Source organism: Trachypithecus francoisi, unplaced genomic scaffold (assembly GCF_009764315.1).
Source record: "Trachypithecus francoisi isolate TF-2019V2 unplaced genomic scaffold, Tfra_2.0 Lachesis_group15, whole genome shotgun sequence".
NCBI lineage: Eukaryota > Metazoa > Chordata > Mammalia > Primates > Cercopithecidae > Trachypithecus > Trachypithecus francoisi.
Genome location: NW_022681460.1, coordinates 94,405,432 through 94,422,979, shown reverse-complemented (window position 1 = coordinate 94,422,979; position 17,548 = coordinate 94,405,432). Strand labels below are relative to the sequence as shown.

General features: G+C 34.2%; 1 protein-coding gene across 3 annotated transcripts in view; it reads right to left on the bottom strand.

Moving 5' to 3' along the window:
- Positions 1 to 2,572: 2,572 nt before the first annotated feature.
- PHIP (pleckstrin homology domain interacting protein) overlaps positions 2,573 to 17,548 on the bottom strand; it is a 136,611-nt gene continuing 121,635 nt past the window's right edge. For 2 of the 3 annotated variants that reach the window (XM_033235591.1, XM_033235592.1), the window contains 5 exons: positions 14,357 to 14,509; positions 13,395 to 13,558; positions 12,683 to 12,942; positions 11,991 to 12,188; positions 7,283 to 8,040 (listed from right to left, as the gene is read on the bottom strand). In XM_033235591.1, coding sequence (XP_033091482.1) covers positions 7,403 to 8,040; positions 11,991 to 12,188; positions 12,683 to 12,942; positions 13,395 to 13,558; positions 14,357 to 14,509 — 1,413 coding nt within the window. In that variant the 3' untranslated portion in view covers positions 7,283 to 7,402. Of the gene's footprint in view, positions 8,041 to 11,990; positions 12,189 to 12,682; positions 12,943 to 13,394; positions 13,559 to 14,356; positions 14,510 to 17,548 lie in introns of all 3 variants that reach the window. The other variant, XM_033235590.1, reaches the window with a different exon arrangement.

The following is a 17,548-nucleotide window of genomic DNA, read 5'->3' as shown; positions in this document are numbered from 1 at the left end:
ACGTGATGGCTCACACCTGTAATCCCAACACTTTGGGAGGCTGACGTGGGTGGATCACAAGGTCAAGAGTTTGAGACCAGCCTGGCCACTATGGTGAACCCCATCTCTTTTTAAAATATAAAAATTAGCTGGGCATGGTGGCAGGGGCCTGTAATCCCAGCTACGCAGGAGGCTGAGGCAGGAGAATTGCTTGAACCTGGGAGGTGGCGGTTTCAGGGAGCTGAGATCGCACCATTGCACTCCAGCCTGGGCAACAAGAGCAAAACTCTGTCTCAAAAAACAAAACAAAAAGCAAAACAAACACAAAACAACAAAAAAAATCCCATCATGAACCAACCTCTACTAGCTTCCAATTTTTTTTTTTTTTTGGCAGCTTTCTTACCTCTCTCACCTTTACAGAATTGAAGAGCTTTAATGGCCTTCTCTGGATTAGGTTTTGGCTTCAGGGGATATTGTGGCTGATTTGATCTTCTATCTAGACCACTGCACCTTTCTCCTTATCAGCCATAAGGTTGCTTTGCTTTCTTATCATTCATATGTTCACTGAAGTAGCATGTTTAACTTCCTTTAATAACTTTTCCTTTGCTTACACAACTTGGCTGTTTGGCACAATAGTTCCAGCTTTCAGCCTCTCTTGGCTTTTGACATGCCTTTTTAACTAAGCTTAATCATAGCTAGTTTTTGATGAAAGTGAGAGACTTCAGACTCTTCTATTCACTTGAACACTTAGAAGCCACGGTTTAATTTCAATATTGGTGTATCTCAGGGAATAGAAGGCCCAAAAAGAGGGAGAGAGATGGGGGAATGGCCATTTATTGGAACAGTCAAAACACACAGAACATGTATTAACTATCTTATATGGGAGTGGTTTTTGGCACCTCAAAACAATTACAGTGGTAACATAAATGATTACTGATCACAGATCACCACGAACAGATGGAATGATATTTTAAAAGTTGGAAATCTTGCAATTACCAAAATGTGACACACGAAGTTATCATCTGCTGTTGGAAAAAATGGTACTGACAGTCTTGCTGGATGTAGGGTTACCAGTTATCTGCAAAGTGCAATAATGCAAAGCACAATAAAATAAAGTGTGCCTGTACTTCTTTTTATTAGTAAACATGTGTTTTTAAAGCAATTCACAATTTATAGCAATACAATAGTGTGTTGTGAAAACATTAAAAGTCCTTCTTCTAAGGGTTCAGAAAACCTCACACTTACAACAATGTCATGGCCGCAAGACACAGCTTGTCTGGAAACTACACATTAAATGATGTATTCTATTCAGGGACTAAATATAAAAGCCAAGGTTGAGCCATGAATACAGAGGACAATATACAAATGAGATTATCACCACTGGCTATTTGAACAGAATTAGATCTCACAGATAATTTAATCAACTTTTAAAACTTTACAGATGAGGAAAATGAAGCTCTGAGATACGACTTTGCTGGGGTTCCTCTACTTCCTGTCAGGAATGAAAGTCAAATTCCCATTTCCCAACTCCAAGCCAGTTCTTTTCATTACACTGTGCTGCCAGTATGTCTAACCAATATGGCAGAAAGGTATTTCATTGAATGACTTCCACCATTCTTTTCCCAAAGACTAATCAGTAAGTGGTAAATGTGTTAAATTTACCACACATTGATTACAAACACAAAGTACTATATTGCAAGTAACAGAGGTTTTGCGCTTTGGTCTTTATTCTTACTTCCATTAAATACTGGGGAATCTTGGGTCATAAAATTGGTATTATTACAAAAGAGAAACGAGTAAAGAGTGGTTGCTGAAAGTTAATTTTTCTTGGCTGGTTCTTCTAAGTATATACTAGGTATTGTTATTAGCAGACTTCAGAAAGAAAAGGTTATCTGGAATTTTTTTTACCTGCCTTCCTCAACTTAGAAATTTATTTTATACAAAATCATTTTAACAAAACATCTTAGGGAGAAATTAACACAAAATTACAAATCACTCCATGTGCTTAATTTTAATTGTTATAGTCTTATGTATTCGTATCTAATAGTCTTCATGCTAAAATTGGGATTCTTAGTAAGTCAACAAAAATGCATGACAATCTGACACAATTTCTAGGAAAACTGCAATAATTCTATGAACCTAAATACAAGTAAGTGAAATTCTTTCATCATTCCTTTTTTCCCAGAAATTGCATATTTTTGAGAAAATATTTATGCAAAGTGTTCCACTGAAATGTATCTCTTACGAAAGTATCTGAATATTGAAGTATTTATCACTCATCGCAGTTAACTTATGGTAAGAAACCAATAAAATTGTTTTATTAAATGTACACATAAAAAGGCATGTAAGTTTTTGACCTTCAGTTGTTTTGGAATTAAATTACATTTCGGCACCCAAAAATCTTTTAACTGACAGTTTTCATACTTTGCAAAACACACAGGGCACTGGAAACTCTAATGAACCAGCATTTACATAATGGTAACTGCCATATGACCACTTTGGTAAGCAGCTTGTTGAAATTATGTACTAAGTGCTTTATGTGTTGCCAAAAAAACTTAAAAAACCAAATAATAAATCATGAGGCTCTACAAAATAGCTTAGAAAAACAAGTTTTCTATTTATTTAAAAATAAGTTTGTAGTTACTACATTGCAGGGACAGGAATTCTTACACGTACATTCTAGTTTGTATAAAAGGATTCAAAGAATTATGCATCAAAACTAACATAGAAAGTGTCCACGTAACAGTAAAGAAAGGTCCAATCAATATGTACAAAAAGAAAGGGCACTGCTATTCTGGTGTGAGACTGCTGTTTATAATATGATACTCCAGGTTCGGAAAGAAAAAAACAAACTTCAATAAAGCTAAATAATTAATTTGTTTTAAAACTCTGTGTTACTTATTACATACAACAGATCTGCTTGTGTTTAAACATTGTTTTCTGTACAAAATAAGCATAATCTTATTTTGAAAATGTGTCAGTTTCAACTTTCACCCTCTAGGTCAGTTACTTTTTAAAAATTGAGCTACATTCTACACATGTCTAAATGTCCTGTGACAGGATTTAAGTTTTCTAAAAGATCTTCAATAAGACCCCTGTCTTCTTGCAGTTTTAATATGGTCCAAAAATGTAACATTGTATTGTCTCATTTTATAGTCTATCATTGTGACTAATCAACACACACAATCTTAAAGTAACCAGCGTGTGTGCATCTGCCTTATATGCATGTAGTATATTCCATCTTGAACCTATTTTTCTTGGCTCCTTGAATTGTAGAAACTCAGCCGTGCACTAAGTATTTGGTCTGTGCCATAAGGTTAATTTCCTGATAATTTTTATCTGCATTAAAAAAGTGTTTCAACACAGAGCTATCAAAACTAAAAATAGTATCTACTTATAGCTCATATTTTCTACTCACTGTTTTACTGCAGTGTGTACAAGGTTTATCTCTGGAGCGCCAAAAGTGGTACTTACAGTCTTCTGACTCAATTTGACCTCTTCTTGGGTACTATACATAGTTCATGATGACTTTTCATTTGGAGCGCTTTGCTCAGTATAATCAACAAAAATCAACAAAAATAGTTTCTTAGTAATGTAGTATTAATTTTAGTTCAGATCACTTGGAAATCAGGGAACTAAGGGAAACTGCAAGGGTAGAATCAAAGAAAAGTGTATTTTTCAAATTTTAATGGGAAAATAAATTCTTGCCTAAAACCACTGCTCAACCTGTTATGTTAGAAATACTTTTTAGGTTTATAGGAGTAATCAGATGATAAAACTACTTCCCCTATGACTTTTAAAATCATGTAACTCCTGCATATAAGCAGAACACTTACAGCCCTTTAATCACTCAAGTATCTTGGTCCTTTCAACCTATTCAAAAATAAATTTCAGGTCACAAAAACATTCAGAATAAATCTGTTTTCATTAAGTAGAAAACTGAAAAAGCCACTTCCAGCTGACATTTGATAGAGATATACAGTAGGTATATATGTATAAAATGGAATGTCAGAATTGAAGTAAACATTGTTAACTGGAGAAATTATATTACAAATCATATTTGAAAACATGTAAATGCTGCTAACATATAAGATAAAAATGATATTTGAATACATTTCTTAAAATGTCTGATTCATCTACTGCACTGCAGATGAGGGACAGTTCTAGATGTTAACATACATGCTGCACAAAGATATTTTCTCTGATTACTGTATCTTATGTAATTCATTTCCAGGTGATAACTAAATTTAGTCTATCCCAAGTCTCAGATGTTACCTAATCCAGCTCACAAATATTCCACACTTATTTACTTACATTGAAGGAGGAAGATAGTTTTATAATAATGCCAGCAGTCTTTAAATTTGTAGTGAAGCTGTGCAACAAAAACAATTGAAATAAGGCCAAAAAAAATCTTCAGTTTATAATACATGCAGAAAATAGTCCAATGCCACTATAGCAGGTCACAAAGGATAAAATTTTAAAAAGCTATGTATCGCCTATCGCCCAGGGCTGTGAGTCTCTGATTAGACTGAATATTTAAACTAACGCTCCACTTAAACTTTTCATCTGGGACTTCAGAATGTTGGGAGTTGAGGGAGGGGATATTAGGGTTTGGTACTTAGAAATACCTAGATTGGTTTACACTTTCCATGCATGTTAAGTTATATTTCTGAATTTTCAGTAAATGTGAGATGTTTTTATTGCTTACCTAAGACAACTGCCAACATTTCTTTCTGGCCTATCAACAGTACATTCATAGTGTTACCGCCTCAAAGAGGATTATTTTCCCAAGTGGTAAACAAAAATATGGTGATGACTTAAATTTCTTAATTCAACTTCTGCAATGTATAGAAGTTAAATTATAAAAATATAAAATCTAAATATATTGGTATTACTAATACATGTTTAAGTGGTGTTTCGGTTACAAAGAATCTGATCCAAGTTACTGTGCTTTACTAAGAAACCAGTGTCTAATAATGTCCAAATAAGGTCATAAATATACAGTGTCTTTAGAACAGGAATAATACATTTATGTGTTATAGGAAAGATGGTAAATACTCATTTCTTTGCTCAAGAGTTGGAATTAACACATACATTGTACTAGAGGTATATTCCACTCTAAGACTGTGTACGCTCTTCCTTTTTCTGTACACCACTTAAAACTGTACATTTTTTTTTTTACAAAAATTGATCTTATAGCCTATTCTTTTTTTCTTAACACAATGCAGATAACATCAGGAAATTACATATTTCAAATAGATTGCCTTCAAAAGCAACTAATGACTTAAATTTCAAACATACACTATTATTTTCAAGAATGGTGTAAGTGAAAGACTCATTTTTCTATACAATCAAGCCATCCATTTCTGCATTATGAAGAGTGTAACTACTGAATTTTAATTTTATAGTTAAATATATTTGTTAGAAAAAAATAAATATACAAAAAACCTGAAAATTTTGAAATTATTTTTCAACTGCAAAATCTCAGCAATGCAGTCAAGATCTGGAAAATGGTTTACTTAATTTCACAGGAAAATTTCTGTACAAATTTAGTTACAAATGATCTTAAAAGCCCAAATGTATCACTTTTTCATTCTTCAAGACAGTTAAATGACAGCTAATATTCATCCTTATCAGACATAATTATGTAATGTGTTTTGCCAAGGTTCAATTGCAGACTTTATTTTTCTACATCAGGGTCATGCTGATACATATTTTCCCCATCTTCACTTTTTAAAAATGTAGTATCTGAAAATTTTGGTTACATTTTTGTACCATACCAGTCCTCAGAAAATACTACATTCTTTAAAGTTTTAAAAAAATGGACAGTAATTTTTAAACAATAGAAATGGTAAGTATGTTGGTTTTTAAGGTATAAAATAACTAACTGTACCATAAACAAATAAATAACTGCTCTCCTTTTCCATAGCAGTACATATAGCAATACATTCTCCTAAGTCATATAGTTATCATTTACAATAGACAACTTAATTTTACTAATGATGCAAAAAATAATAGAATACAAGGCACAATCATTAAATGGAGTTTTTCTTTAGGGTGTATATTGACATACCAGCATGATAAGGATACCGTAAAAAGTGCAGAAAAAACACAATGTGCAATGAGACCACTGTATAAAACATGATTGCATAAAAAGTGATTTGGCCTATTTTAACCTTTAATAATTGAAAATAACCAATTTCCCCCTTAAAATTAAACTATAAAGTATGACATTTTAAAATTATTTTTATTCTACTGCTATCTAAAAAATCCTGAAAAAAGAATTTATACCTGGGTAATAGTATATAAGTATGTGTTTGTATATATATTTAATTATACCCATTTATCAATATATACACATACACACACAGACACGTTTCTTTGTAAGTCATTTTAGGCTATTAGATATGTCTAAAGTTTAGAAATGACATTAATCCAGATCAACAAGTAAACATCAAATCCCATACCTTTTTTCCTGTATTTTCCTTGAATCCTTTAACCACTTAAACATTTCCTCTAGAACATCTCTGTCAAAGGACCCACCAGTGCATTATTTTCTATTAGTACCAAAAAAAAGATATATCTCAGCATAACTCTTTAATAACTTGCTCTTTAGAATATATAGCCTTTCCAATATTGAAAAGTGTATGCTGTCCTGACAGTCAAAAACAGGCTTTCCACTGCACTGATTCTCAGTCTTTGGCACAATAAACAGAGATTGAGTGATATAAGAATCAAGGTCTGAAAAATTAGACAGTCAAATGTTTTCCAATGTGGATATGTTTCCCTTCATCAGTACATTTTCTCTTAAGTTTGGCAGAAATGGAATAAAGCAAAAGCCTCCTCTAGATACTTTGTAGATGAACATTCTATAATTAAAATTAAACTTTTTAGGGTATCAAATGGTGGAAATTTTGTATTTATCTTTTAGAGGAAACATTTCTTAATTCACTGCTACTCTGTATAACATCTGTCTTTTAGGGGCATGACTTGTATCAATAGAAATGTACCTTGCTTGGTCAAAAATAATTCATTTTAACATGAAATGCTCTATCACTAGGAATATTATGCTCCTAAAGAGTGTAGCAGAACTGTCTTTTCTATAAATAAATCAGGAATTCATTATAGATCAATTTCTTTTGTTTCAGTGAATGAAATGAATGTGAAAATGCATAACCTATCTAAGGGCAATAAATAGCAAACATTTAAAATATATATGTATATATTTATATATATATATATTCATTTAAAGAAGTGAAGTGTCTTGTAAGTTTGTTTTTTTTTGTTTTTTGTTTTTTTTTTGCAAATCAAATCATAACATTCCCTACTCCACCATAGCAGCAAGGAAGCAGAAGCCTTAGTTCTACTTATTCCTTAACTGTACCTGCTTTATAGATTTTGAAGTAAAATATTTTGGTACAAGTTACCAACCAATTAAATTAGCTTTTGCTTTTTCAGTCAACTTTCGGACTCGTCCTCTACTAGAAGTTCCAAAAGTTAAAGAGGTGTCTTCGAACAACAGCTGCCTTTGCTCCTCTTCAGAGTCATCCTCATTATAGAAAGCTGTCCTTCGACCTTGATTTCTAGTTCTCATGTGGGGTTCAGAGCCTTTGAGTTCTTCAAACTCTTCTTCCTCATCTATAGGATCATCTATCTTTTTTCGGTTACTTCTCCTTAACACTTTGACACTTGCAGGGACTAGGAGATCTGAATCTAGTTTTTGTGTCTTCATCTTCCTTTTGGGTTTTCTACCTCCACGACTCTTTTTCTGTAACAAATCTTCCTTTACATTATTAGTTTCAGAAAGAAAATTGCATGTTGAAGAAGGAAGTACTTCATCTCTGATGGGATGCACATTATTTTGCTCTAAATTTTCCGGCTTTGCATACTGTAGCTTTTTGGGCTTTCTACCCCTTTTCTTGTGTATAATTTCACCACTATTGGTGTTAACTTCTACTTTAGGTTTCCTTCCAGGTCCCCTCTTCACAAGTTTTGATGGCTGTCCTCCATGGCCATTTACTTGAATGGTTCCTGGTACAAGAGCGTTGTTCTTACAATCTCCTAAAAGGGAACAATAGTACACCTTAATACATGGAGTTTATTTTTTGGTTTGACCCTCAAACTTGTCAATAAGGCCCCATTGGTATACTTATATGTAATGACATAATCTAAATTATTTTATTAAAATGAGAAAAAAGAACCTAGAGAACGTTAATAGTTCAATGATCTTATTTATTTTCTAATTAAAAGAGATTCTTAATGATCTCATGAGGCAGGTAAAGCTCACAGAAAATAAGTAACTCATCTAAGTTAACATTGTGATTGATTATAAAGGTAGGATGACCAAAGTTTTCTTATTCCTAACTTAGAAATAAGTTATTCTTGCTCAAAAACTGCTCTCAGAACTGTTTAAAGAGGATTTAAAAACAACTAAATGGCAGTTTTTCTTCACAGGCTTTGAAAAGTCCTCTCCTTGTGTAATAAATGGCAAATGACTATAATCCTAGGAAATACTGATTATATCAATCAAAATCACTGTGTGCCACCATAATCATGATTAAGATCCCACTGTAACAAACTCCATGACAAAAGGCCATTATGCTTCATAAAACAAGAGAGAAAATGCTGGCAATCAAATTCTAAACCTGAAGGATCTGGAGATGATGAATCACCTTTCTGTTGTAGAAAAAAATGCTATAACTTAGATAAAGGAAAAACATGCCACAGGAACTATCAGTAACGAACTCTCTTTCCCTCCAAATTTCTGACATGTTTTTATTTGATAAAGTAGGTGATTTGCAATGCTCTATTTTTGAGGAAATTCATAGATGTAAACTGCTTTTAAAGAGAATGCATCTTCATAAGAGCATTTTTGGTCACAGGTTGGAACTGTACTTTGTAAATAAGAAAATCATGGTGGGTTGGGTGCAGTGGCTCACAATTACAATGCCAGCACTCTGGGAGGCCACAGCAGGCGGATCACCTGAGGTCAGGAGTTCGAGACCAGCCTGGCCAACATGGCGAAACCTTGTCTCTACTAAAAGTACAAAAATTAGCTGGGCGTGGTGGTGGGTACCTGTAATCCCAGCTACTCAGGGGGCTGAGGCAGGAGTATCGTTTGAACCTGGGAGGCGGAGGCTGCAGTGAGCTGAGATCACGCTACTGCACTCCAGCCTGGGCAACAAGACAGCCTGGGCGACAAGAGCAAGACTCCGTCTCAAACAAAACAAAACAAAACAAAAAAACATAGTTAAGAGACTCACCAAAGGTCAGAGTCAAGTACAGACAGAAAATGCAAAGATTTTAATTCCTGATCCTCATAGTGAAATGACTCTCTTTAGATTAGTGGTTGGGAAAAAATGTGGGTGTGGACATAAAGTAGTTAAGTATTTCCTATGGAGCAACTGACATTTAAACTGCCTAGGGATTCTGTCAATCCCTCTTGTTTTACATTATGACTACAGGGGTTCTAAATATCCAGCACATGTACCTACTACAGAAGATAGGCTTTAAGGACTACATGAATCCCTTGAAATGGTCCAAAATTTTGTATGAATATGTTTATGTACATTTTTCTTAGGGACTACAGGACTCATCAACTTTATAAAGCAATATATAATGTAAAAAGATTAAGAATGAATGCAGCTTTCTTAAAAAGGAATTCAGAAGTTTTTAAAAAAAGTTTAAAAACCACTGATCTTGAACTGTGTTGTCCTGGGCACATGAAAAGTTACGCAGTTTAGGAACTAAATTTTTAATTAAATTTTAATTTAAATACTAAAGCAGTATATATTTTAAAATACGGATTAAATACTGAAATAACATTTTGGATGCAATGGAATAAAATATTATTAAAATTAACTACCTATTTTTACTAAACATAGTGACTGCAAAATTTAAAATTACATATATGTCTTGTATTATATTCCACTAGACAACACTGCTTGATTCTAGACAGTTATTTTAGGTGTCATTATTTATAATAAATCACTGTTAATGTTAACTAATAGATAATGATATTTCTATACAGTACCAGTACTCGAGTATTTCTAATACTCAAACATTATAAATCAAATGGACTATGAGACCAGACCTCCGCTATCATAATGCTAGAACCAATTCATCATATATATTTGATTTCTCTAGAATTCAAGAATAAAAAGCAGCAAGGAAGGCCAATATACTATTCAAACTCTAAATTCAGTTCAGAAAGGGGGCAGATATTAAAAATGTGAAACATTCATATGCAAAGTATTTTGGTTATTTATTCAAACAATTATCTTCTCTATAATGGGCATTAAAAATGAGTAAACACATTAACCTCAGATTCTTCTGGAGATACAGACATGTGAAAATGAATAAACTGATCAGTATTATAAGCATCACCAAAGGTAATGAACAGGGTTTTCTGGGACATAAAGATGGAAGTGCTTGGCTGGGCGTGGCAGCTCACATCTGAAATCACAATACTTTGGGAGGCCGAGTGGGGTGGATCACTAGAGGCCAGAAGTTTCAGACCATCCTGGTCAACATGGAGAAATCCTGTCTTTATCAAAAATACAAAATTAGCCGGGTGTTGTGGCATACACCTGTAATTCCAGCTACATGGGGGGCTGAGGCAGAAGAACTGATTGAACCTGAAAGGCAGAGGTTGCAGTGAATGGAAATCAGGCCATTGCATTCCAGTCTGAGTGACAGAACAAGATCCTGTCTTTGGAAAAAAAAAAAAAAAAAGATGGAAGTGCTTGATTCTATCTAAAGAAGCCAGGAGAAGACTTCCTAAAGACGATATTTTAAGTGAGACGTGAAAGGCAACAGACCATTAAACTAGGAGGGAAAAAAGACATCCCCCCCCAAAGAAGAAAAGAACAAAGACTCAGGAACTTCTAAGTGTTTAGGATGACTGGGATACAAAAGAGAGAAAGAATGCAAAAGAACCTGGAATGTTAGGCAAGAGCCAAGTAACAGAGAGTCTTGTGTAACAGGCAAAAAATTAAAAATGTTTCCATATATGATTTGAGGGCAAGGAAGGGTTTTCTGTGTATGTACACACATCCACATGTGCTAGAGAGAAATGAAAAGATCACTTTGGCTGCGATATGGGAGATGGATTGGTTAAGAAAGAGTTGAGAACTGAGGCAGGAAGACCAGTTAGGAAACTAGGAAAATAGTCCAGGCAAGAAATTATGTAAGCCTTGAAATAACGTCACGGCGGTGAGAATGGAGAGGAGAGAATAGATTTAAGAGATGTTATGGAAGGAGAAACAACAAAAACAAAAAGCTGTTGAAGAGATTCAGTTGCTGAAGAGGCGGCTAGGATGACTCCCTGATTTTAAGTTTACATGGGTAGATCCCAATGTCATTAACCAAAATAAGATTTCAGTAGAGAAATTAAATTTTAAGAGGTTTCTAAAGACAACAATGAAGAAGAAATGTCTTAAGAAACACTTTGAAAGTCATGATGCAAAATGCTTATTATTAGGCTGTCTGCTGCCAAGAAGCCATATTATTTTAACATGTCACATGGCATATTTTAGTATTTACTTTCTTCATCTTTCAAACATGAAGACTTTACAATAAAAACCTGAAGCTGAAAGAACTTGAAGTGTAACAGTAAAGTGTCAAAAGTTGTATTCTACAGTTGTAGACAACCCCAATGAATTATTATTTAATAAAAGTCTGTCTAGAAAAATAAGTAGTTTTGTGATCCAATATTTACTTAAACATTTTTCTACAAAAGTGAAGAATGCTACATTGGATTAACTATATCCTATTTAATTTAAACTTTGAAGATAAATTTCTTTTTTTCTTTTGAGACAGGGTCTCATTCTGTTTACCAGGATGGAGTGCAGTGGCACAATAATAGCTCATTGCAGTAAATTTATCAACTAATACAGATGTGTGACTTTTAAGTGGGCAACCTGAAAAGTGGATATAAATGCTGATTCCAACAAAAGCATCATTTATAATAAGGATCCACTGTATCTTGAAAGATAGCAATAATACCTTACCTTGCTCAATGACAGCTGATGACTTTGAAAGAGTGGATGCCTTTGGGAGTATAGACGACTTCATTTTACGTTTGACTGGCTTTTCCTTTTCCATGGTTTCTTTTGCAGAATTATTCCTAGTGCCATGACTAAAACTGGATTGACCAGGACAGGAAAGAGTATTCAAAGCTTTGGAATGTTTCACGGAATTCTCTAGTACTAAAACACATAAACAAAAAGTTAAAAATTAAAGAGTTACTGAACCTAAAGATAAGAAAAAAGGTTAACCTGAATTATTTGAATTAGCTAAGACAACAAAACCTGAAGGATGCTTAAAGCTTTCTTAGGAAATCTACTTTCTAATAGGAAAAAGGCATATCCAACTAGAAACTCTTAATAGTTTCAGCCCTTTTAGAAGCTGTCCCATCATTTCAAAATTACGAAGGCAAGTCTTGGCAAATTGCTAGCTAGTGTGGGTATTATGATTTAAATTCAGTAGTTTAGATCAGAATTGTCATTTCTAAGCATTAGTCTATAATGACGTAAATCTCAATTTCACTCTTATTAAAAACTTTTTTTAAATAGGAAATTAATAAAGAAGGCAAAAACAGTCTGCTAGAAATTACTAAAACTCAGTATACTGCATTTGGCAAAGTAAAAGCTTAAATTAAGAAAATCATCAGACACATTACAATTTAGAAAGTCAGTCTTACTTGGTTTCCCTGGTATTGCAGATGCATTTGCTTTTGTAATAAAAGTCTTTGCAGCTGAAGAAGTAGATGGTTGCTCAGTGATAAGTGGATCTACAACCACTCGGTTGCTTCTGGTTCGAACCACAGAACTAGATTCTGTTTTACCGTTTATCTGAGCAGCATTGTGTCTTGGCGGTATTGATCGTGTAGGTGTAGAGAATGCAGAGGTAGAGATTTCTGACTTTAGCTGGGGTTTTAAGATCCTTTTTTTCCTTTCAGGGCTGTAAATAAAATAGTATTGTCAAGTCACTGTTATAGTTCTATATGAATGAATAAAACAGTTTATAATATTGTTGGATTCAATATTTGTACTATTATGAAATATGTTAAAATATGAGATTTGTAGTGGATTTCATATGATTGTGAGCCTTTGAAAGTGAATATTTAGTGAAGGATCGCTGTAAATGCTAAAGTTATATGACGGAAAGCATGATGCCATCACTATCCTAAAAATGCTGTTTTACTGTATAGATTTAGCAGTTTGAATTTAAGCACTTACACTAGTATAGCTTTAGTTAAAAGATTAAAAATCCTCCACATCATAGGAACTTGCATGTCAAATATATCATTCTGTAATATAGGGAATAGTAAAGGAAGTATTAAAAAACACCAAGTTCTATCATTTAGATGAAAGTTATAGATCAGTTAGTGGTATTTAAAAGAAATTAAATACCTTGACGCAGCACTACTGGAAACAGAGCTGCTTCTGTTTCTTTTCTTCCTCCTTTTGGTTATGGTATTTCTTTTATGAAAACGAAGAGCAGATTTATAATCTGATAAAACTGAACTAATGTGTTCTTCAAAGAAAGCAGACAGGCGCAAACTCATGCTGTAAATCTGCGAGGGAAAAAAAAAAAGTGTTCAAACATTCCTCGGAGGAAAATACCTTTGTTCAGTAAATATTGTAATGTAAATATTTTTCCAGTAAAAACTATTTAGAATTTAAATACTGTTTTTGACATCCTTTTTCCTAATCTTTTGATGAAAAGGTAAACTGAGGCATTTTAACAATTAAATATTTTTGTGTTTAGAACAGAAAATCTTCTAAGTTTTGAGATTCTTAAAATCTCAAAATCTTCCAAGTTTTGAGATTCTTAAAGAAAAGTCTGACTCTAAATTCAAATGGCTCATACAGACAAAACTCCTTATTGTCAACTCTATTACACTGAAACTATCCCAAAGGTTTGAACCTGTTTTCTACCTAGGACTAGCATCTCTTCTTTCTCATTTCACTGCTATATAGCACTCCTTTGTGATGTTATGTCTGGTCAAAGAGTTTTAAATTATATTTATATTTTTACTTATCTGTAAAAATCATTCACAAAAATGCTCCATAAGGCAGATAATAGCTAGAAAAGTCAAGGCCAGATGGCTCTGGTGCATACCAGGACAATTTGCACCTATCTATTCAATCACAGTACTTCAAGAAAAGTAACCATTACCAGACATCAAAGATAACATAAATGTTATTTCATACAAGGAGCTGAGCAGAAAGGTATAAATTCTTTTATCAGTAGGACAATATTCAGAATACAACAAAGTTAACTTGGACCTAAATTTTAAGTAAAGCAACATTTAGTCATTTAATATACTCCTCTAACTCAATCTAGTCATAAACAAAATTTAATTATATACCCTTGATCTTTTGCTTGGTGTATATGCTTTGGAATTACTGAAAATAAGTCTGACATCTTTACATAACTCCATTGGTGACTCATAATTCCCAGCCTCTAAAGTTTCTCTAACGGTAGCAAAATCCATTGGAGTGTCAATGATGTCTCTGTAGTCCTAGGAGAGGGAAAATAGGTGGTGTTACGATTATTACTACACAAAGCATCACTTCTTAGCGCAGGGATTTGCACAGGATTTTTATGATGACTACAAGTCCTAGAACTCTTAATAATCACTCCTGTTCCCCTTATCAAGAGTTCCTTTTTTCTAATAATTCTAATTTATTTCATACTCTCCCCCTTAAATTGCAATCAAAAATAATTTTCTTATTCAAGAACACAGAAGTTATTAATTTTTCACTGGAGACTTGGGAGATAAGAGTTGTACTGGAAAGGGGAAAGTAAAAGAGTAAGGAAAAAGCCCACCTCTACAACCAAAAGTTTGAAAGAAACTCTCAAAACTTTATACTACTTATAAATTCTAAAGGTCTGACGCATTGAAATACAACTGTAACTTTAAGGAAATAAAAACGATGGAAGTATGCCAGCATCCCATTTATGGAGACACCTAAGTTCTAGTAATCTCAACTTCAGTACTACAATTGGGAGTTTTGCTTTGCAATAATAAAGAATTAACAAATGTGAATAGTTGTCACAAAGTCTATGCATGTCACCTGAGGTGTCTACCTAGTCAATTGAGTATAAAATTAGGTAACAGACTGGAACCAATAAAAACACACAAGTGAAAGAGCAACAGAAAATCATCATAATATGGTATATAATTCTAAAATTATCAGAGTATGCTTTTTTTTTTTTTTTTTTTTTTTTTTAGCAGGGACAAAGAGTATTGTACTCCCCCTTTTTTGGGAGCGACAGTCTTGCTGTTGCCCAGGTTAGAGTGCAGTTGATGCCATCACAGCTCAGTGCATCCTAGGCCTCCCAGACTCAAGCAATCTTCCAACCTCAGCCTCTCAAGTGGCGGGGACTACAGGCAGGCACTACCATACCCAGCTAATTTGTATAACTTTTGTAGAGACGGAGTCTCACCATGTTGCTGAGACTGGTCTCAAACTCCCTGGCTTAAATAATCTGCCTGCCTTGGCCTCCCAAAGTGCTAGGATTACAGGCATTAGCCACCACATCTGGCCTGCAGTTTTTCAAAAGTCCCTCAGTATGCGATTATATTTTTTGAAGTATAACAACTCGACTTTGCACCATCAAGTTTAAATTATGATCAAATATGTCTGACCCTGAAGAAGGTGCCATATAAGGCAGGATTACTGCCTTTACAACTTTTTATTTCTTCCTTTCCAATAGGTATGCCTTTTATTTCCTTTTCTTGCCTTATTGCATTGGCTAGAATTTCTAGTACTATGTTGAACAGCAGTGGTGAGAATGAACATTTTTCAGTCATTCCTAATTCTTAGGGGGAAAGCACTCAGTCTGTCACCAGTAAACATGATGTTAGCTGTAGGTTTTTTATAGATGTACTTTATCAAGTTGTGGAAGTTTTCCTTTATTCCCAGTTTTCTTAGGGGTTTTATAATGAATTAACGTCTTGTTTCTTCAGATTCTGCATTTGTCTATTTGCCATCTATTCACAGGGCCAAGGATGATCTGGTACCTGGGGGGCCTTACAGACCTGAGGAAAGACTGCCCCTTTCTGGGGCAGTCAATTCTTAGTGACGGGCTCCACTGAGAACATGTCTTTCATATGCATACCAATGAATCCCAAGTATAAAGCCACAATCAGCTCCTTTTCTCACTCTCACACACTAAGCCAGTATTTCCCTGTTTTAAATCATCCCAGGGCTGGGACCAGACAACTAGATACGTGTGCCCCAGAGCCCAATGGAATTATTCAAACTAGCCAATAATAAGCTGTTAACTGTGACCTGCCTTGTATTTCCTGCAGAAACCCTAATAAATGATTTCAAAGCTTTTCCCTAGTTTTGGTCTCTCCTACCCAACCAAAACCAAGCACTTCCCCTGTGGCCCTGTGTGGCATGTGGTAACCCCCTACTTTTCTGGGACTTTTTTTTTTTTTTTTTTTTTTTTTAAATGAGATAGGGTCTCACTCTATTGCCAGGCTAGAGTGCAGTGGTGTGACCTTAGCTCACTGCAATGTCCATCTCCCAGGCTCAAGCAATCCTCATGAGTAGCTTGGATGGACTACAGGTGCACACCACAGAACCTGGCTAATTTTTGTATTTTCTGTAAAGACAGGGTTTTGCCATATTGCTCAGGCTGGTCTCACACTTCTGAGCTTAAGTGATCCACCAACCTTGGCCTCCCAAAGTGCTGGGATTACAGGTGTGAGCCACCATGCCCGGCCTGGGAATCTTCAGTTTAATAAACTTTTTCCTTCCAAGCCTTGTTTTCATTTCCTCCTGTGACCGCATTGACTTTACCATAACCAAAATGCACATTCATAGAACAAATGGGTGTGAAATTTTGTCAAATGCTCTTTCTGTATTACTTGATATAATCATGAGATTTTTATTCACTAGCCTATTAATATGATGGATTATACTGACTGGTTTTTGAATAATGAACCATCCTTGTATCTCTGGAATAAACAGCACTTGGTCATGGTATAAAATCACTTTTTAATATATTCCTGAATTCTATTTGCTGTTATTTGGTTATTTTTTTTCTTCTTATCTACTGTTATTGTCTGGTTTTGAGATCAGGGGAACACTGGCCTTCAGAGAATGAGTTGGGAATTTGAGTTTTTCTATCTTCTGGAAGAGACTGTGTAGAATTTGTGTTAATTCTTTACATGTTTGGTTGAATTCTCCAGTGAAGCCATCCGGGACTAGACATTTCTTTTTCGAAAACTTATAATCACAAATTAAATTTCCCTAATAGAGTTACTGAGTTACCTGTGTCATACTGGGTGAGTTGTGGTAGTTTACACTTTGAGTATCGGTCTATTTCATGTAAGTTACCAAATTTATGTATGGTATAATTCCTCGTAGTATTATTTATTTTTACTTTATCATCCTTCTGGTATTTGCAAGGTCTATAGTGATATGCTCTATATCATCCCTGATATTAACAATCTGTCTTCTCTCTTTATAGCTTTGTAAATCTTAACAGAGGCTTGTCAATCTTGTTGATCTTCTCAAATAACCAGCTTCCAATTTTATAGATT